Source organism: Salmo trutta, chromosome 15 (assembly GCF_901001165.1).
Source record: "Salmo trutta chromosome 15, fSalTru1.1, whole genome shotgun sequence".
Taxonomy (NCBI): Eukaryota; Metazoa; Chordata; class Actinopteri; order Salmoniformes; family Salmonidae; genus Salmo; species Salmo trutta.
This window is the reverse complement of record NC_042971.1, coordinates 16,066,933-16,088,802: the sequence shown is the minus strand read 5'-3', so window position 1 is coordinate 16,088,802 and position 21,870 is coordinate 16,066,933. Positions and strand designations below refer to the sequence as shown.

General features: G+C 46.9%; 1 protein-coding gene across 6 annotated transcripts in view; it reads right to left on the bottom strand.

Annotated features, from left to right (window-relative positions):
- Positions 1-21,870, bottom strand: part of LOC115148552 (rap guanine nucleotide exchange factor 6) — a 131,708-nt gene that overhangs the window by 68,817 nt on the left and 41,021 nt on the right. For all 6 annotated transcript variants that reach the window (XM_029690531.1, XM_029690533.1, XM_029690529.1 and 3 more), the window contains 3 exons: positions 15,849-15,918; positions 10,349-10,480; positions 7,800-7,817 (listed from right to left, as the gene is read on the bottom strand). In XM_029690531.1, the coding sequence (XP_029546391.1) occupies positions 7,800-7,817; positions 10,349-10,480; positions 15,849-15,918 (220 nt within the window). The remainder of the gene's footprint in view (positions 1-7,799; positions 7,818-10,348; positions 10,481-15,848; positions 15,919-21,870) is intronic.

Genomic DNA, 21,870 nt, shown 5'->3' with positions numbered 1-21,870 from the left:
CGACTCAAAACACAAAACCAAAAGGGAGGCATTCTGCTAATCATTGAATTCCTTCTCAAAACAGTCACAGAGGAACCTTGAGGAGTGCCTGTTCATGCAAATCGTTCCAACCCCCCCCCCCCCCCCACAAACAAACACAGTCATCAGTTGCATCTACTAACTGCTCTACTGACACCATTTCACAGCCTTTTCTCATGCTTAAAAAGAAAAATGTGCTCTGAATTCTGAGGCAGGCAAGGCAACAGAGAGAGTTCAGGCAGGATGTACATCCTGTGTGTGTGTGTGTGTGTAAGAGAGAGTAATGTGAACAGATAGGCCTAAGCCTAGCAAGATAATGAACGATACCAACATGTCCATGAGCTAAAACTGCCAACGCAGGCAGGCAGCACCAAGGAGACATGATTGCATCATTCCACAGGCCAGTCATCAGGGGACTTCAGTCAAACAACTGGTCTCCAGCTGCAACAGCGCTGCTTGTGAACACCCATTAGAGTATGTATTGAGAACCAGGAAGGAAGCTATATACAGTTGAAGTCGGCAGTTAGCCAAATACACTTAAACTCAGTTTTTCACAACTCCTGACACTTAATCCTAGGTCAGTTAGGATATCCACTTTATTTTAAGAATGTGAAATGTCAGAATAATAGTAGAGGGAATTATTTATTTCAGCTTCTATTTCTTTCATCATATTCCCAGTGGGTCAGAAGTTTACATACACTCAATTAGTATTTGGTAGCATTGCCGTTAAATTGTTTAACTTGGGTCAAACGTTTTGGGTAGCCTTCCACAAGCTTCCCACAATAAGTTGGGTGAATTTTGGCCCATTCCTCCTGACAGAACTGGTATAACTGAGTCAGGTTTGTAGGCCTTCCTGCTCGCACACACTTTTGCAGTTCTGCCCACAAATTTTCTATAGGATTGAGGTCAGGGCTTTGTGTTGGCCACTCCAATACCTTGACTTTGTTGTCCTTAAGCCATTTTGCCACAACTTTGGAAGTATGCTTGGGGTCATTGTCCATTTGGAAGACCCATTTGTGAACAAGCATTAACTTCCTGACGCATGTCTTGAGATGTCGCTTCAATAAATCCACTTAATTTTCCTCCCTCATGATGCCATCTATTTTGTGAAGTGCACCAGTCCCTCCTGCAGCAAAGCACCCCCATAACATGTTTCTACCACCCCCGTGCCTCACGGTTGGGATTGTGTTCTTTTGCTTGCAAGCCTCCCCCTTTTTCCTCCAAACCTAACGATGGTCATTATGGCCAAACAGTTATATTTTTGATTCATCAGACCAGAGGACATTTCTCCAAAAAGTACAATCTTTGTCCCCATGTGCAGTTGCAAACCGTAGTCTGGCTTTTTAATGGCGGTTATGGAGCAGTGGCTTCTTCCTTGCTGAGTGGCCTTTCAGATTATGTCAATATAGGACTCGTTTTAATGTGGATATAGATACTTTTGTACCTGTTTCCTCCAGCATCTTCACAAGGTCCTTTGCTGTTGTTCTGAGATTGATTTGCACTTTTCACACCAAAGTAGGTTAATTTCTAGGAGACAGAACGCGTCTCCTTCCTGAGCGGTATGACGGCTGCGTGGTCCCATAGTGTTTATACTTGCGTACTATTGTTTGTACAGATGAACGTGGTACCTTCAGGCGTTTGGAAATTGCTCCCAAGGATGAACCAGACTTGTGGAGGTGTACAATTTTTCTTCCTGAGGTCTTGGCTGATTTATTTTTATTATCCCATGATGGCAAGCAAAGAGGCACTGAGTTTGAAGGTAGTCCTTGAAATATATCCACGGGTACACCTCTAATTGACTCAAATGATGTCAATTAGCCTACCAGAAGCTTCTAAAGCCATGACATAATTTTCTGAAATTTTCCAGGCAGTTTAGAGGCAGAGTCAACTTAGTATATGTAAACTTATGACCCACTGAAATTGTGATAGTGTGTTATAAGTGAAATAATCTGTCTGTAACCAATTGTTGGAAAAATTACTTGTCATGCACAAAGTAGATGTCCTAACCGACCAAAACTATAGTTTGTTAACAAGAAATGTGTGGAGTGGTTGAAAAATGAGTTTAAATGACTCCAACCTAAGTGTATGTAAACTTCCGACTTCAACTGTATACTGTACAATGGCCATCCCTGCTCTGATCAACAAGATTGTGATTCTAATTGGAATGTATAGAGTGTGTGTGCATCAGTGTGTGCGTGTGTCTGTGTGTGTGTATGTTGGGATTTCTCCCATGGGACTCATTGTCCCTGCAGTGCTCAGGAGAATGACAGTGGCGAGATGGGATCCCTCGATATCCCTGAGCCATAGCAAGGCTCAGTGAACACTGAACAATAACACACACACACACACACCCCCACCCGCCTCTGTGTGTGTGTGTGACCATCAAGCTATGTTGGGTATACTATCACAGACAAAAGTGCAGAGTGTGTGTGTGTGGGGCACCGAGCTTACATTCACAGCTAATCAGTTGTGTGCGGAAAATTAGAATGTGTGAGCTGCCGAAAGCCCCTCCAGCCTGTTAAAAAAAAAAAAAAAAAAGGCCAGCAAAGCAGAATGCTGAGTTCTGTGAAAAGCTCTACAACTTCCACACAGAGAACATTTTTTTCTTTCTTCACCTGCCACTTGCATATATTTTGGACCACTGCCTATTTCATTAAATGCAACAACAACAAAAAAATCTGGAATACAATTGGTTCTCCCCAACTAATCTTCCCCTACCAAATACCTCCTGCAACAGTGAACGCAGAAAGTTGCTATTCTAATAATTGGTGTTACGCAATTTTTTTTTCCTTTCGAGAGCTTAGAGAAGCAAAATGAAACATATTGCCTTTGGTCTACAGCTCTTTATAGAATCCGTATTATACAAAATAATCCCACGCTTGAGAGTGCAGACCACCGTTCCCTCAAATTATTTGGGGTACTGAGCAAATGGTTGGTCTTGTGAGCGGAAACTTGAACGTTGTGAGAATTTGGTGCAACTTCCAGCATGCGTTTACAGAGGCTGTACCCTTACAATTTTAGACAGTAGCCAATAGGCCATTGTGGTTATTTCAGCATAATGTAGACCTACCAACAAAACCAATGGAGCAAAACCCAGAACATTTTCACATAGAAATAGCTTTTGATTTCTATGATATAGTCTACAATAGCTGGTATGTGGTGGTCAATGCAGGTCTATATTGCATGAGACTTCATTATTATTATTATGCTTTTTCTCCCCAATTTTATGGTATCCAATTGGTAGTTACAGTCTTGTCTCATCGCTGCAACTCCCCTACGGACTCGGGAGAGGCGAAGGTCGAGAGCCGTGCGTCCTCCGAAGCTTCTTGACACACTGCTTGCTTAACCCGGAAGCCAGCCGCACCAATGTGTCGGAAGAAAACACCGCACAGCTGGCGAATGTGTCAGCGTGCACTGCGCCCGGCCCGCCACTGGAGTCGCTAGAGCGCGATGGAACAAGGACATCCCGGCCGGCCAAACCCTCCCCCTAACCCAGACGACACTGGGACAATTGTGCGCCGCCCCATGGGTCTCCCGGTCACGGTTGGCGTGATGCCTCAAGCACTGCAGTGCCTTAGACCACTGCGCCACTTGGGAGGCCCGTTTTGACATTATGAAGGGCTTGACATTAATTAATTTACTTGGTCTGTAACAATACAATTGCATTCTATTGTGTTGAATGATGCAAGAAACCACTTTACAAAATAAAATCTCTTATTATTACCATACAGAGAATTACACAATGTAGGCTATCACTCTGCATATTGGCTTATTTGCATATTCAACACTGTCTCAAAATACAACACTGCCCCTTTAATTAATACATACGCTTTTTACCTGACTGGCTTTTCAAAGACAGCTTGAAATGTAGCCTACCCGTTGCAGGAAGCAGTAACTCCCCACTGCTGACCTATACTTATCTATAACTGGGATAAGAACTCGCTAACTAGCAAAGAATATCAACAAACGTGCACACGCACGGCTCTGAACTGAAAGACCGCTCATGGACTACCCTCGCCAATAGAATTATACTCCATTGTACACCGTCTCTGCCTATAACAAAATCACAGTCTCCGTCTGGCAAAGTCAGATTTGTGTTGGTTTGTTGCATTAAAAAGGGGCTTATATAATGTTGATTCGATCACAGAGAAAACATTGATCTATACAGTGCAAACTAATGGGGCAAACTCAGCCAAGTTCAATGTCTTGCGCCTGTGCGCGGCTTGGCATTTCTTCTGCGTGGCATTCCTAGCGGAGGTGCGCAGACGCACACACGCGCAGCTTCGAGGGAACATTGGTCCAGACCACTAATACTCCCTCGGTTTAAACAGGCAAGCCCCTTTGGCCATATGAATAGCTGATGGAGGCTCCATCATCTTGTACTTGGCCGTCACAATGCTTTCCTGCCCCACTACCCACACAGAGTGCTCCAGCAGACCGCTGTGCTGTGGTATGGTGTACTGTACTGGGTACAGGTCTCCGGTTCGGAGCCCACTTCTCTCCTGCAGGACAGGAATTCCTGCCTTTTAGCAGGGCCTTCCCTTCCCACACAGTCCCTGTAGGGAGAGTGGGGAGATGAGAGGGGGGGAGGAGAAGGAAGAGAGGGAAGAGGAGAAGGAAGTGGGAAGAAGAGAGGGAAGAGAGCGGAGAGGGAAGAGAGCGGAGAGGAGAGGGAAGAGAGCAGAGAGGAGAGGGAAGAGAGCAGAGAGGAGAGGGAAGAGAGCAGAGAGGAGAGGGAAGAGAGCAGAGAGGAGAGGGAAGAGAGCAGAGAGGAGAGGGAAGAGAGCAGAGAGGAGAGGGAAGAAAAGAGAGGGGGAGAGGGAAGAAAAGAGAAGGTGAGGGGGCAGTGAGAGGGGAAGAGGAGAGAGGAGAGAGCAACGAGAGAAGGATAGGAGAGAGAGGGGGAAGAGAAGGGAGAGAGAGGGGAGGAGGCCTGGAGGGAATTTGTTGCCTGTGTGTGAGGGTGCATGTCTTGGACTGGTGATCCCCGAAGCCCCATGGTAAAGTGCCTGCCTGGCTTGAGCAGAACAGTCCGGCTCCATAGCACTCCAAGTACTATGAAAATAAGAGCCTTTCCCTGGAGCTGGGGGGGGGTTCAGCAAGGCTGTCATCTTAGCTACGATGATGTAATCACTAAAATTAGCTCCAGAGGCAGCGGCGGGCAGCAGCGGTACAAGCAGCACAGAAGGAATGATGTTAACATTTAGATGTAGGTCTGGCCTGGATCGTTACCTGCGGTATCTTCTCAGGTCCCAGATCCACTCGCCCTGGTCTGCTTGTTCCCGCTGCTTCTCACTGGTTTCACATGACACACTATCTCCAGGGCTTTCACTTGTATATATCGGTAGTCAAAGTGCCTGGCCTGATAACAGTGTTTTACAGTGCTGTTGCTACAGCTGCTGTGCTGTTATTATGGAATATCAGAGCAGTTAATTACAGCGTGTTTAAAAGCCTTGTAGTGTTTGTATAATGGTACATCAGCACAGGCTGGTGTTGTGTGTGTGTGTGTTTGCCTGGTGTGCTGGGGCTGGGAGGCTGAGGGGTGGTGGCTGGGTGGAGGGGGGCTGGTTCCAGAGGGGAAAGACATGATAAATCACCCAGCAGCCTCAGGCCTCAGTAAAGGGGGGAGCGTGGAAGTGAAAACCCCCAGAGGTCTCCTCTGCTCCCAACCCCCTCTCCCTCCTCTCACCGCCCCCTCACCGCCACACCACTGGCCAACATCCCTGCTCTATCCCTCACCCCAGGGGCCGTTTGGCTCTGACAGAGGGGCACACTACGACCCCTGCCGCTCGGGGGTTAAATGTGCATTTTGATAGGACGAGACGGGATCGCGCTAGATGGCGAGATGGAGCGAAGTGGACGTGTGCCACAACAAGTCACATCCCAGACAAGGTCACGGAGAGTAGGGGGACAAGACAGAGAACATCATGCTCACCTCTAAAAGATGGCACGGGGGTCTTTGTGACAGCAAGTCAGCGAGCAGCCATTTGCAGCACGACGCCATGAGACACATCCCAATGTCATCATGACCTACAGTATCTACAGAGCCCGGCGGAGATGTGGAGCTGACGTGTAAATTAGCACTGAGATCAGGGTACAGACAGACAGCCCTCTATGTAATGCAACCCAGCCAGCAGCGCACTGACTCATCTCTAATGGCTGAACACCTCAGACTCTGTGATGATCGTGAGACCAAAATACACAGAGATACAATATCCGCCGAGACCTGATGATTAGTCACTAACCAACGAGCGACTAGCGCTGAAGCTACGCTAAAGCTAGGCTGCGTTCCATTAGCCGTGAATGTTTCCACACACGTAGATGCTAACGCTAGCTACGTGACTGGTGGAGGTGCTGGTGCCGGAGAGGTTAGAGGACAGGAAGGGTAAGAGGAAGAGAGGCACAGCCTGCAGCAGACGTCTTGCAGACTGACAGGAAGTGAAATACCGCAGACCGTTGACTAGCCTAGCGACCTGCTTCTGCTACGAGCCGGGTGTCACGCGCCAAGACAAAGCAGAGACGTGCAGACGAGTGATCATCTCGCTCCAACATGAATGTAGCCTAGTCATTCTATTCAGGCCAAGTTGAGACATTCATGGGTCAGTTACCGGGTAGACCATGTCTCGTAGAAACGTTATGATCCACGTAATAGTGTATTGGCTAGGAAAGCACTTAGTACATAATTCTGAAGACCAAGTGAGGTGATGTGTCCTTTTAAGGCATTGTGTGTGTGTGTGTGTGTGTGTGTGTGTGTGTGTGTGTGTGTGTGTGTGTGTGTGTGTGTGTGTGTGTGTGTGTGTGTGTGGTTGTTATTGAGTAAGGCAAGCAGGCAATTGATGTCCTAATAAAGTGGGGCAACGGAGTCATCCTTCCGTTCATTCGTCAGCATCCGTATATTAAATCCCATGGTGCATCATGGTAGTAATGCACCCCAGGTCTCCAGGGGGCTAGCCTGGAGGAGGGTGATATTTCTGGATCAATGACAGTCAATATCAACAGCACGTCATAGGGATACTCATCAATTAGGGCCACGCGTAGACACAAAGACACCGCTTTTGTCTGGTATACACATCATTGCCTTGATGGTCCAGTTTGTTTGTGCTTTAGCCAAGTCCTCTTAAAATCTATCCTGGCAGACCTTACGGGTCCTTGAGGCAAATTTGTTCAGCATGAGGAAAGACACCTAGACACAAAGTTTCAAGTATCTAGAGGTCAAACGGGCAGCGGATGTCTTCCCTGTGGCTCAGTTGGTAGAGCATGGTGTTTGCAACGCCAGCATGGTGTGTGCAACGCCAGGGTTGTGGGTTCGATTCCCATGGGGGGCCAGTACAAAAAAAATTAAATTAAAATTAAATGCGTGAAATGAAATGTATGCATTCACTACTGTAAGTCGCTCTGGATAACAGCGTCTGCTAAATGACTAAAATGTAAATGTAAATGTGAGCGTGTATGAGAGACTGCGTAGATTTTTTTTTCCTGTGTCGATGAAACATTTTGTCAGTGTTATTTCCTGTCACTGGTTGAAAACGCAATCTACAATGGATCTTCTAATCAGCAGGTTTTTTCCCCTCCCCACTCACAGACAATCCTAGCAAAATTCTTGACTGAGAAATAGTTCTTTGCTAAAAAAAAAAGCTTTCGCGCCCATTTTAATAGAAAACTATTACAGTAAGGTACTTAATTGTTACCCAGAAATGACTTGATATCGCTATAAAAACATCTGCATTGGGCCTTTAACATACACCGCCACACTCAGTGAAGAAGTCAAGCTTCCGACGTACCTGGTTATACGCATAATCCTAAAGGACGACCACGGACAGCATCAGGGATGGATAGGGAGAGATGGAGGGACGGAGAGAGAAAGACAAGGCATCAGGAGGATCAACAGAGGACAAAAACATAACTTATGACTTCACTGTTAAGGCATTTATCAGTTTGGCTCTGTGATCAGGTGGCTGGCGGTGGGAGGAAGGGAGGCTATGTTGAAGCCAGACTTTATTGACAATCCCAGCAGGAGAGGGGATGGGACGGCGCGGAGATGGGGACGTCAGGCGCCTTGTCAGGGGGCGTGATGGAGCATGGGCCGGGGTGATTACTGAGAAAAGCAACTGAAACACGGCAGTGTCTGCGCCCAGCGATACTATCAGCAGCATGAGGGAAACTCCCCCGACTGACAGGAGGGGAAACCAGGGAGCTGACACACACAGATGCATCACCCACACAGGTGTAACAGACACACATAGACACAGAAACACACACACACACACACACACACACACTTACTCATATGCTCCACTCACACACAACACACACACTACTTGTCAAACACAGTGTAAAGTATTCACACCCCTTGACTTTTTCCACATTTTGTTACGTTACAGCCTTATTCTAAAATGTATTAAATCACTTTTCCTCAGCAATCTACACACAATACCCCATAATGACAAAGCGAAAACAGGGTTTAAGAAATTTTAGCAAATTTATAAAAATAAACATAAAAAATACCTTATTTACATAAGTATTCAGATCATTTGTTTGAGACTCGAAATTGAGCTCAGGTGCATCCTGTTTCCATTGATCATCCTTGAGGTATTTCTACAACTTGATAGGACTCCACCTGTGGTAAATTCAATTGATTGGACATGATTTGGAAAGGCATATACCTGTCTATGTAAGGTCCCACAGTTGACAGTGCGTGTCAGAGTAAAAACCAAGACATGATGTTGAAGGAATTGTCTGTTGAGCTCCGAGACAGGATTGTGTCGAGGCACAGATCTGGGGAAGGGTACCAACAAAATTCTGCACCATTGAAGATCCCCAAGAACACAGTGGCCTCCATCATTCTTAAATGGAAGAAGTGTGGAACCACCAAGACCTTTCCTAGAGCTGGCCACCCATCCAAACTGAGCAATTGGGAGAGAAGGACCTTGGTCAGAGAGGTGACCAAGAACCTGATGGTCACTCTGACAGAGCTCCAGAGTTCCTCTGTGGAGATGGTTGTCCTTCTGGAAGGTTCTCCCATCTCTGCAGTACTCCACCAGTTAGGCCTTATGGTAGAGTGGCCAGACGGAAGCCACTCCTCAGTAAAAAGGTACATGACAGCCCGCATGGAGTTTGCCAAAAGGCACCTAAATGACTCTCGGACCATGAGAAACAAGATTCTCTGGTCTGATGAAACCTAGATTGAACTCTTTGGCCTGAATGCCAAGCGTCACATCTGGAGGAAACGTGGAACCATCCCTACAGTGAAGCATGGTGGTGGCAGCAACATGCTGTGGGGATGTTTTTCAGCGGCAGGGACTGTGCCTCAATCCTGACTAGTGTCCAAGATGAACGGAGCAAAGTACAGAGAGATTCTTAATAAAGACCTGCTCCAGAGCACTCAGGACCTCAGACTGGGATGAAGGTTCACCTTCCAACAGGACAACGACCCTAAGCACACAGCCAAGTCCTTCAGTGGCCCAGCCAGAGCCCGGACTTGAAACCGATCAAACATCTCTAGAGACATCTGAAAATAGCTGTGCATCAACGCTCCCCATCCAACCTGACATATCTTGAGAGGATCTGCAGAGAATTAAATGGGAGAAACTCCCACAAATACAGGTGTGCCAAGCTTGTAGCGTCATACGCAAGAAGACTCGAGGCTGTAATCATTGCCAAAGGTGCTTCAACAAAGTACTGAGTAAAGGGTCTGAATACTTATGTAAATGTGATATTTCAGTTTATTTGGAATAAATTAACACAAACTTCAAAAAACTGTTTTTGCTGTGTCATTATGGGGTATTTTGTGTAGATTTAATTTAACACAATTTAATCAATTTCAGAATAAGGCTGTAACGTAAAAATGTGGACAAAGTCAAAGGGTCTGAATACTTTCCAAAGGCACTGTACTTTCCTCACAGCACACATACCCCATTTCATACTGACACAAATAGCAAGCAAGCCCTGCAGAACATGGAACAGGCTTTATAGAGCTGCGGTAGTTCAGCGTGGATTAAAATGTAGAATACAGGCATGAAATCTACAAAACAATTATTCCTACGTATGTATCCTGGACACATTGGAAGCTGTAGAACAACATCTCAACCACAATCCGCTCTTAGACCTTTAACTATCACATAACAACCAGTACTTCGTTAAGCCGTCTGTCCAACCTTCATAACTTCACCACAGCAGTCAACTCTACTCACTCCACACAGAGACCTAAGTACACCGACACCTTGGCTTCCACACTGCTGTCAATGGTATCGTCCTATCCGAGCCTAGTAGACGTCCTTTAACTTCAGCAACAGTGATAATGAGTAGGCTATACATTAGCGTTAGTCCTTACCGTGGGCTCCTGGCCGTCAGTGATCAGTTCCCGCTCTCCCCGGGGGTTGACTTTGCGAAAGCGTCGGCGGGAACGTCTCTGGGATGCCTCCCTCTGCAACGCCCTCTCCTCGACCTCGCTGGCATTGTCCACCTGAAACACATGACCAAGCTGGGCCTCAGCGCTAGAGCTCTGGGTCGGGAGCGCAGAGCCTCCACCACTACTAGACTGTCCCTGTTCTGAGCTCAGCGTCAGCTGTTCTGACTGATCACAGCTCTGACTGGCTGCTGGTTCTGAGATCTGATCCTGGATCTGGTCCTGTTCAGGCTCCTGGTTGAACATCCAGTTCTTCCACAGCACAGAGAGCCTGTGTAAGCGCAGCGTCATGGGGACGGCATCCAGAAGACAGGCGAGAGAAGAGGCGATGAGGACGGTATGAGGCGCTCTCTCTATCGCTCTTCGAGGCTGTGACGAGAATAGCTCTAGTCATTCTGTCTCGGTCTGCTGTCTAAAGTCAGGAGGCTGTTGCTGTAGAACAGAACTCACAGTGAGGCCACAGTTTCCTGCAGGAAACCGTCAATATACAAATATCCTCTCCGAGCAGAACAGAAAAAAAAAAAGATTCCGGCCATACAATTAATTCCTGAGCGCTTTGTACTACTACGCTGTTGTTATTGCTGGGGAATTTGTTTCCTTTTCACGTTATACACTGAGTGTACAAAACATTATGAACACCTGCTCTTTCCATGACAGACTGACCAGGTGAATCTAGGTGAAGCTATGATGTTAAATCCACTTCAATCAGTGTCGAAAGGGAGGAGACAGGTTAAAGAAGGATTTTTAAGCCTTGAGACATGGATTGTGTATGTGTGCCATTTAGAGAATGAATGGGCAAGACAAAAGATTGAAGTTCCTTTGAACGGGGTATGGTAGTAGGTGCCAGGCGCACCGGTTTGTGTCAAGAACTGCAACGCTGCTGGGATTTTCAAGCTCAACAGTTTCCCGTGTGTATCAAGAATGGTCCGCCAGCCAAAGGACATCCAGCCAACCTGACAACTGCGGGAAGCATTGGAGTCAATATGGGCCAGCATCCCTGTGGAACGCTTTCGACACCTTGTCCACGAATTGAGGCTATTCTGAGGGCAAAAGGGGGTGCAATTCAATACTAGGAAGGTGTTCTTAATGTTTTGTACACTCAGTGTATAACCAAAGCTGAGCAAATAGTTTACATTTGTGAGGTGATTTGTGAAACGGAACTATTGAAAAACATTGAAACTATGAAAAAAAATGTAAGGAAGAACGCTTCAACTGTTCAAGAGTCACATATTTTAAGAGAGTATTTTCACTAGAACAACAACGCTTTTTTGACGGTCATTGTCATTCGGTGGGGTTTTGACTTTTTATTTTAAAGTCATTCTTGTTTGAGAGGAGGCTTTACGAGGCCAGAGAGTGGGTTAATCAGGACAGTGGAGGAGCTGATGTAACCTTCCAGTCTCTGTGGTGTGTTTGTAAACCCAGCAAATGCTGCTTGTTTGGACACAGTGAGGGCCAAATGTCACCGCCGACCTAGCTGGAGTAAAGAAAAGCGGGAGCCGAATAAAAAAAAACAACTCAGTTAACAGAAAACATCTGCACTCGTCTGAACAATGCTGGGTTTCTCCCCCCACAACTCCTCCCTCTCTCGCTTTCCCTTTCCTTCTCCGAGTCGTGAAATCCCTCCTCACGCAAATCAACTTTTTCCACAGTATTTTACGCATCACGGGTGGACAATTACGTATGCAAGGACACTTTTTATTGCCGACTGTTTCGCTACGCTCAATTACTTAGATGGCATTTCTAGTTCATATAGGAGTGGGTGGGGAAAACCCATGAGCCTGGAGTAGAGTGGGATTGAGGAGGTGGATGCAGAGGAGGGTCAGAGTGGGGAGGGTAGTCTGCAATACACAAACCCAACCCAAAGAATCTCTGTGTGTGTGTGTGTGTGTGTGTGTGTGTGTGTGTGTGTGTCTTGGTGTACAGACTGCAGGGCTGTCATCTCTGTGAGCTCCAGTCATCCATCAGGATGTAATGAAACACATGATGGGCACAGAGGATGAGAAGAGATGGGAGAGGCATGACAAGGGTGTGGCCCCGGGACCCCTCTCCTCGCGGCACATCAGCTGGCCGGGACAGACGGTAGAGGCTATACGCACACTGCTGACGTGCAGAACGACTAACCACAATCTGAAACTGACCCTTAACCCCAACCAAAACCTTAAAGGACAAGGCTGACATTAATAACCAGTTATTATGCTGTTAGTATATATGCACAACCGTAAGATTTGAAACGCATTGATGTTTTATCGTTTTAAGTCATACTGCACAATTCCTTGTTTTTGTCATTTTGAAAAGCCTGTATTGCCCTTGTCTACAGCATACACCGATTCCCAGGGTGCATTCCGTCTCCCATGATGCAATTCTCCGCCTAGATAGCCAGCTTGCTAAGCTAACTGCAGGCTATCAGGCCCAGACGAAACTTAAATATATTGCTCATGTCATAAGTTATGAGTGGACTTCACATTACTTTTGGGTTGTAAATATATTATAATGCTTGCATGAACGTCTTGCTGAATAGATATGTTCATGTCCTTATCACCAATCAATTGCAATACACCATTTATTTTTATGCAGCAACGCTCCACATCCAACCTGACAAAGCTTTTGCTTTGTCATTATGGGGTATTGTGTGTAGATTGATTAGGGGAAAAAACGAGTTAATACATTTTAGAATAAGGCTGTAACGTAACAAAATATGGAAAAAGTCAAGGGGTCTGAATACTGTCCGAATGCACTGTACATTTCTTGAGCGGTAAAGCTTCGTGTGTTGTGTCGCTCACGGGACTCAAGCATTTTCTGCTTTGTTTAGGCTACAGAGAAAGGCATTAAAGGAGATAAATGACAATAGGCCTACAGTAAAAGACGTTGTGTTGGGTGATGTGATAAAGTCTGTTGTATTTTGAAAAGTAGACGGTGACAGTGTTGTGTCGGTGACAGTATTGTGTTTATGTGGTGTGTTGTCGCGTGCGCGGACGGGAGGCCCACGGCTGTTGTTTCCTGCTTGCTTGACAGAGTTCGAAGAAAAGGTCAAATTGTGAACCCTGTGACCCAAATTGATCACATAAAATGTATACGTCGTATCTCACAATCGACCGGGCTTCCCGAATTTAGTACGCTGGCAGTGACAGAAAGCTTATTTTTCGTCGTTGTGGATTTGCAGCATTCCACAAAGTTCTACCTAGCGCTGCAGCGAGGGGGAGGGGTGTATAACCTTGTGACCGCGCTCTCGCTCTACCTCCCTCTCCCTTAGCGAGACAGGTGCACCCTTTGACAGACAGTCCAACACTAAGTCAGAGAGGCTTTTTCCTGCAGAGACCACTCCCGTGTGTGCTTGTGCGTGCGTTAGCCACTAACACGCGTGTGCGACAGCAAGGGAGAGGACAGCCCACACGTCAAGGCCGTGCTGTAAAAGCCTGGCCGTTTGGCCTGTCACTAGAGATTAACAGAGAAACGGACCCCGCTGTCACAGAAACGAGGCGCAAAGATTTTCTGTCATGGTTGAAATGTACTGAATAAAAACTCTAGGAGGGGTTGGTTTATGGAACAGCACATGCTGCGGTAATGAAAAACCAACCAGACTGAAAGCCTAACAGTGTTATCACTGCAAAGTCACCAACAGAAGACTGACTGAGCGTCTCAATCTAACATTAAACACTCTTAAGGACTAATAACTGTAATAACGCACATACTAGTAAACAGAACGTCTCAACAGTGTTGTTCACGAAGAGTCTGTCCATGTGGAGAGATATTTCCTGATTGGACCATTCACAAGTTATCTCCTGGATGGACCGGTCTCGGTGCGTGAACTACAAGGCTCCCTGACAAACAGGCCGAGACAGACAGACAGACGGACAGACCGGACAGACCGGACAGACCGGACAGACAGGACAGACAGACAGACAGACAGACAGACAGACAGACAGACAGACAGACAGACAGACAGACAGACAGACAGACGGTGGGTAAAATGCCAGACATCTCCAACCAGTCCAACCACTGGCCTGGCTGCGCAAATGACGTGAGCAGTTAGTCTGCGATAATTCCCCAGGCCTCAATTAGCTAATTGGTTGGAATGTGAGTGATTTGACTGAGTGGTGCAGCGGCGAGAGTGAGGAGAGGGAATCAAAGTGAGTGAGTGAGTGAGTGAGTGAGTGCGTGGGTGAGAGAGAGAGAGAGAGAGCGCGAGAGAGAGAGAGCGAGAGAGTATGTGTTTGTGTGTCTGCGTGACTGTCTGCAGTGGCTCAGGTTCCCTCCATTACTACCCCTGGAATATTAATGGGAACGAATTTCCTTTTCAGTCATGCAACATGGCTTCATTTGAACACACATGCAGTGGCTAAGCATTAGGCACGACTAGGCTGTTCAGGAACGCACTGAGGCCACAATCGGGTGTGGGAATGATGCAAAACGCACGTCCATTAAAATAGTCAGTCATGTAAAGGTACTTGATTAACACCTTTGTCAGTTTAGAACTCAAGTGATTATTCTCCAATGACTTTGCTACGACGCCATCAATGAAGGGTCATCCCAGCAGTCCCTGTCTCGTCTCATTTCATTCCCTCTCTCTCTCTCTGCTGCCCGTGTGGACCGACAGCACCCACAACACTGTCTGTGGTTATTAGCAGTCCTACAGACGATAGGGTGAGGAAATGGGCGGAGAGGAACAACAAACAAGCAGCTTACGTAATGCCCCCCCCTCTATGTCCTCCCAGGCACAGGTAATCAGCCAGTCCATCTGCACACGGTGAAGACTTTCATTTCCCCCCCATACCCCTCCTCTAGCGGATGATGGACAGAGGACCTAGGCCAGCAGGCCAAATCTAATAGAGGAGCTCATTTCCTGCTTCCTCCCTCCCTCCCTCCCTCCCTCCCTCTGCTTCAGATGCAGCGGTGCGCCGTGCTCGCTGGGCAGGCCTGCTCAGGGAGATGGCTCAAGTTGATTGCTGTACCTGCCCCGGCCTCTGAACGGTGTGCTGTAGCTGCCTTGCAGACAGACAGACAGACGTCAACATAGGCCTACGCACTGATTAGATGACTTTGTGGGCATCGCATCGAGTTGTATTATTGTCTTCCTAATATCAAGGCTATAGGCCTCGTTCAGATGATGCTGATAAACTCATGGAGAGGAGAGCTTCGGGACAACAATCTAATTCTCTAGGAGCTGTGTGCATTTTCTTTGCCTGGCGACCCAGACTCCTCGCTCCGGCCAAACGCTACGCCCCGCGCCCATGGATGTTCATTTCCACCCCCCCCCCCCCCAACGATTTCTAGACCGCACGTGGGTAAAGCGGCTTTCTACCGCCACAAGTCACTGTTTTTGTTCTTGTCTTTCTGTACTGAGTCGGTAGATATGGAGAAAGGGAGAGAGAGAAAGAGAGAGAGAGAGAGAGAAAGCAAGAGGGGACGAAGCAGCGACTCAACTCACCACGATCATTTCTGTCGGCTCCAAAGTGATGCATTCACAGCCTCGCCTGCCCCCCAGCTGCTTGCCAAAGCTGTGGGGAGAAAGAACACACAGCACAGAGGACACAGAGTGTTAAACCAAGAGGCAGAGAAACATCTTCACATGGCCAGGTTGGCACCCACCCACGTCCTGTACAACACTGAATACACTTTGACATAGCAAATTAGAGATGCTGTTTTTTAGTGGCAGCTTCAATGTATTGCAGATTCAGTCAATACTGATGTCTGTGTCCACGGATGCAAAGTTCCAATTCAAGCAACAATAGGCCTATTTCTAATAGTGACCCAGAGAAATCAACAATCATTCTCCGCTAAGGCGGAGTTGAACTTGAATTTGTCATTTAGTGCCAGACTAAAGCTGAGGGGAAAAAATGTCACCTTTAACTAGACAAGTCAGTTAAGAACAAATTCATATTTACAATGACGGCCTACCAGGGAAGTGGGTTAGGTTAACTGCCTTGTTCAGGGGCAGAAAGACAGATTTTTACCTCCTCAACTCGGGGATTGGATCCAGCAACCTTTCGGTTACTGGCCCAACGCTCTAACCACTAGGCTACCTGCCGCCCGCTCTATCAGTGGGATGCTTTTTAAACAAACAGAGTTAACGCTTGTTAACAAATAAAGGATTGGTAGGAGGACAGGTTCACAGTGAGTCAACTGCTCCCCTCTGGACAACAAGCTCATGTTCGACGAGGATCACAAATTTGCTTATTGATCTCCACACAGCACTGGGCAGCGTCCCAAATAGCCTCCCCAAATTCCCAATACAGTACACCACTTTCGCCCAAGGCCCATCGTGCACTACTTTTGACCAGAGCCTATGTAGGGAACAGGGTTGCCATTTGGGACAAACGACAGGACTCAACTGTTTTACTGGTTGCCCACCCCCAAAACAAAACAGGCTGGCTCGGATGGCATCCACACTTCTTTCAGATCAAATCACACAGTATAATAGTATCACATTAGTCAGCCCAGTGACTTCCCCATTCACTGGAATGGAGCGGTTCTCTGTACCATGATTTTCTCATGAGATACCAAACTAGTCATTAACTAATTCAACCCAACGGGAAGTGTGAGAGAGGAGAGGAGATAGAACGCAATCCATCTGCAATCAGAAAGAAGCAGATTGCGCCGAAAATAACCACGCTCCAATTAAAAGAGAAAGCGAAGCCTCAGCACTGTGAAGCTACTGCTCTGTGACACTCACTGATTCTAATTAGGAGACGCGTGCTGAGCAAGGACAGTCCCGTATCGTACCTTCCTATTCTCCTCGTCACGGACCGTGCGCTCTTCCTCTCAGTGGGCGATGTGATAAGTCATTTAAGCTTGTTCACCCTATCCCAGTGTGTTGTCCTCACTTGCTTCAAGATGTCCACCATTGCTCCTGTACCCAAGAAAGCAAGAGGTAACTTAACTAAATGACTATCGCCCAGTACCACTCACTTCTCTCATCGTGAAGCGTTTTGAGAGGCTAGTTAAGGATCATATCACCTCCACCTTACCAGGCACTCTTGACCCACTACAATACGCGTATCGCCCCCAACAGATCCACAGACGACACAATCGCCATTGCACTGCCCTATCCCACCCAGACAAGATAAATACCTACGTAAGAATGCCTTTCATTGACTACAGCTCAGCCTTCAACCCCATAGTGCCCTCCAAGCTCATCACTAAGCTCAGGGTCCTGGTTCTGAACTTCCTGACGGGCCGACCCCAAGTGGTTGGGCGCTATCCAGATTTTCATATCGTCATATCATCCTTCTCTCATCCCAGGATTTAGGGTATTGCCAGCTGAGTACACAAGGGGGCACCATTGAAAAAAACGCAAAAAAGCCCACTGGGAGTCTAAAACCAGAATGCTAACTAAACTCTATAGCGAATTTCTATGGAGGCTGCTAGCTAAGTATGCTAACGAGCGCAGACAAAAATAAACTAAATTGCAAAGACAGCCACAAGAACATTTTATTTTGTAAATAAGAATAGGATGTTTCAAACCACTTCTACATTAATATGGATGCGGTCATGATTACGAATAGTCCTGAATTAATTGTGAATAATGATTAGCGAGAAAGTCAGAAGCACAAATATCATACTCCTCCAAAAAATGCTAACCTCCCACTCTACTGTAATGGTGAGAGGGGATACCTAGTCAGTTGTACAACTGAATGCATTCAACTGAAATGCGTCTTCCGCATTTAACCCAACCCCAAAGGTTAGCATGTCTTGGGGATATGATATTTATGCCTCTTAACTTTCTCACTCATCATTATTCAAGGTTCATTCAGGACTGTACGTAATCATTGTAACGTCCGGATTGACGTAGAAGTGTTTGGAAACATATTCTAGTCGTATTTACAATAAAAGTGACTCCAAAATGACAATACATTATTTACCATTCATTTTTATTGGGCACAAAATCATCTGAAACGCAAACCAAAACAAACAACAAAAGCATCCAACAAGTGTGTAGAGTTACAAGCCTGATGTAGTCATCGCGTGCTAGGAATCTGGGACCAAATAATACACTTTTGAGTACTTTAATACACATAAGTGAATTTGTCCCAATACTTTCAGTCCCCTAAAATGGGAGGACTATGTACAAAAAGTGCCAATAATTACACAGGGAACTGTATATAACGTATCTTTATATTCCAGTCTCTGACACTGCTCTTTCTGAATGTTTTTCTTTTTTAATTTCGTGACCAATAAACTTTAATTTTGATTCGATTTGCCTGCGTACCAAACGGCATCTTATTTTCTACATAGTGCACTACTTTTGACCAAAACGTTTCATTACACAATAACGTTCAAACTTTGTAATGTCTGAGAATGGAATCCACCCCGCAACAAAGGAACCATTACGTAAACATTGGGAAATATCAACGCTTGTGTGTAAACTAATTTGCCAGGTGAAATGGTAGGTTTCTAACTAAGCCACGGGTCTGGTAGCCTGACGTCATCAACATGGGCAGTGTGTGAGAGACTGAAACTTCCACTGTTGCAATATGTCCCAGAATCCTGGGCATCATATCGTGCCAGGGGGCACGACTTAAGGCTCTTTCTTATACAGTCAAACATATGTTTACATTGCCAAAACAAGTGAAATAGATAATAAGCAAAAGTGAAATAAAGAATAAAAAATATACAGTAAACATCACACTCAAACATTTTTGAGAATAAAGACATTTCAAATGTCATATTATGGCTATGTACAGTATTATAACTACATGCAAATAAAAAAAACGCACAAAAGGGAAAATAAATCAAGATAAATATGGGTTGTATTTACAAGGGTGTTTGTTCTTCACTGTTTGCCCTTTTCTTGTGGCAACAGGTCACGTATCTTGCTGCTCTCTCACTCTTTCTCAATAGCAAGGCTATGCTCACTGAGTTTGGACTTTCCTTAATTTAGGGTCTCTCTCTCTGTGTGTGCGCGCACATCTCTCTCTCTCCCTGTCTATCTGCGTGTGCGCAGGCATCTCTCTCTGTGTGCGCGCGCGCGCATATCTCTGTGAGAGAGATGCGCGAGCGCGCACAGAAAGAGAGATGTGCGAGCGCGCACAGAGAGAGAGATGCATATCTCTCTCTCTCTCTCTGTGTGTGCGCACGCGCGCATCACTCCCTCTGTGTGCGCACATCTCTCTCTCTCTATTTTCTATGGTGGAAGGTTAACGCACTATTTGTTTTTGCGGTATGCACAGGTTTTTTCAAAGTTAGGATGGAAGAGGACAGAGTTAGTTTCCTGGGGTTTGGAAGGTGTGGTGCGCACGATGGCTTCTCAGCCAAGCGAGGAGGAGACGTTGTCGATACGGCATGGATTCAGGTGTGTTCCTGAGAATGGAGTTAAAGTGGAAGAGTTTCTGTCCGCAGTCGGTGAACAGGTAGGAGCTGAATTTATACATTCCGCTTCCAGAATGAACAAAGCTGTGGTTGTGTTCATGAAAAGAGCAAATTTGGTTGGTAGGCTCATTGCTAGTGGAATACTTGTAAGGGGTGTGTTGGTGCCAATTTCGCCTCTTTCTACCCGTTCGACAAGGGTGGTAGTTGCAAATTTGCCTCTGTTTATTACGGATGATCAAATCAGGAAAGAGCTGAGTCGGTTTGGTAAGTTTGCTAGTGGTTTTCGTGTACTGTCGGCAGGTTTTCAGGCAGATGCCGTTAAGCACGTTGTTTCATTCCGGAGACAAGTGTTTATGTTTTTGAATAACAAAGAGCAACAGCTAAATGTGCATTTTAAAGTGAGGCATGGGGAGGGGCTCCGTGCAGGGTTTTCCAGCACAGATTTGTGTTTTGAGTGTAGGGATTTGGGGCATAAGAGCTTTGCGTGCCCACAAAGGCCGTAAACAAGGTGAGGGTACAAGCGCCAGTGGGGGAAATTGAGGTCAACATGCAGGGGGCAATGAGACGCAGACAGCAGAGGCTGGGCCCAATCACGCCAGGGATGGTGGTGTAGCTGAGGCTAGGACTAGTCATGCCAGAGATGGTGGTGTAGATGAGGCTAGGACTAGTCATGCCAGAGATGGTGGTGTAGATGAGGCTAGGACTAGTCATGCTAGAGATGGTGGTGTAGATGAGGCTAGGACTAGTCATGCCAGAGATGGTGGTGTAGATGAGGCTAGGACTAGTCAGGCTAGAGATGGTGGTGTAGATGAGGCTGGGACTAGTCAGGCTAGAGACGGTGGTGTAGATGAGGCTGGGACTAGTCATGCCAGAGATGGTGGTGTAGCTGAGGCTGGGACTAGTCAGGCTAGAGATGGTGGTGTAGATGAGGCTGGGACTAGTCATGCCAGAGATGGTGGTGTAGCTGAGGCTGGGACTAGTCAGGCTAGAGATGGTGGTGTAGATGAGGCAGGGACTAGTCAGGCTAGAGATGGTGGTGTAGATGAGGCAGGGACTAGTCAGGCTAGAGATGGTGGTGTAGATGAGACTGGGACTAGTCAGGCTAGAGATGGTGGTGTAGATGAGACTGGTACTAGTCAGGCTAGAGATGGTGGTGTAGATGAGGCTGGGACTAGTCAGGTTATGGATGGAGGTGTAGATGAGGCTGGGTCTAGTCATGCTATGGAGGGTGGTGTAGATGATGCGGGGACTAATCAGGCTCAGGCTAGAGATGGTGGTGTAGCTGAGGCTGGGACTAGTCAGGCTAGAGATGGTGGTGTAGCTGAGGCTGGGACTAGTTAGGCTAGAGATGGTGGTGTAGATGAGGCTGGGTCTAGTCATGTTATGGAGGGTGGTGTAGATGGGTCTAGTCAGGCAAGAGATGGTGGTGTAGATGAGGATGGGTCTAGTCATGTTATGGAGGGTGGTTTAGATGAGGCTAGGTCTAGTCAGGCAAGAGATGGTGGTGTAGATGAGGCTGGGACTAGTCAGGTTATGCTAGTGGATGAGGAGAGTATAGTGGGGAAGGGCAAGACACTAGGGGGGAGGAGGAGGGCGTCAAGCAGAAAAGGAAAAAGGGGGAGAAGAAAGGAGGTGGGAGGGGAGAAGCTGGTGTGTCAAAGGCACCAAGGAACCTTTGCCTGGTGCTGGGAGGGAAGCCCTCTATGCGCCTCTCTCACTCTCTGCGTGCCTCTCTCGCTCTCTCGTTCTCTCTGCGCGCCACTCTCTCGCTCTCTCTTTTGTAGTTTCAAATTCTTTGTATTGAATTATAATTTTGGGAAAGAAATATTCTCTTAGGTCTGAGTATTTGTCACAGTGTAATAGGAAATGCAGCTCTGTCTCTACCTCTTCCCTGGAGCAGAGTGAGCACAGCCTGTCCTCTCTGGGCAGCCAGGTTTGTCTGTGAGGACTGTGCTCACTGCGCCTCCCTCTCTCTCTCTGCGCCTCCCTCTCTCTCTCTGCGCCTCCCTCTCTCTGCGCCTCTCTCTCTCTCTGCTGCGCGCCCTCTCTCTCTCTCTCTCTGCGCGCCTCTCTCTCTCTCTCTCTCGCGCCTCTCTCTCTCTCTCTCTCTCTGCGCCTCTCTCTCTCTCTCTCTCTCTCTC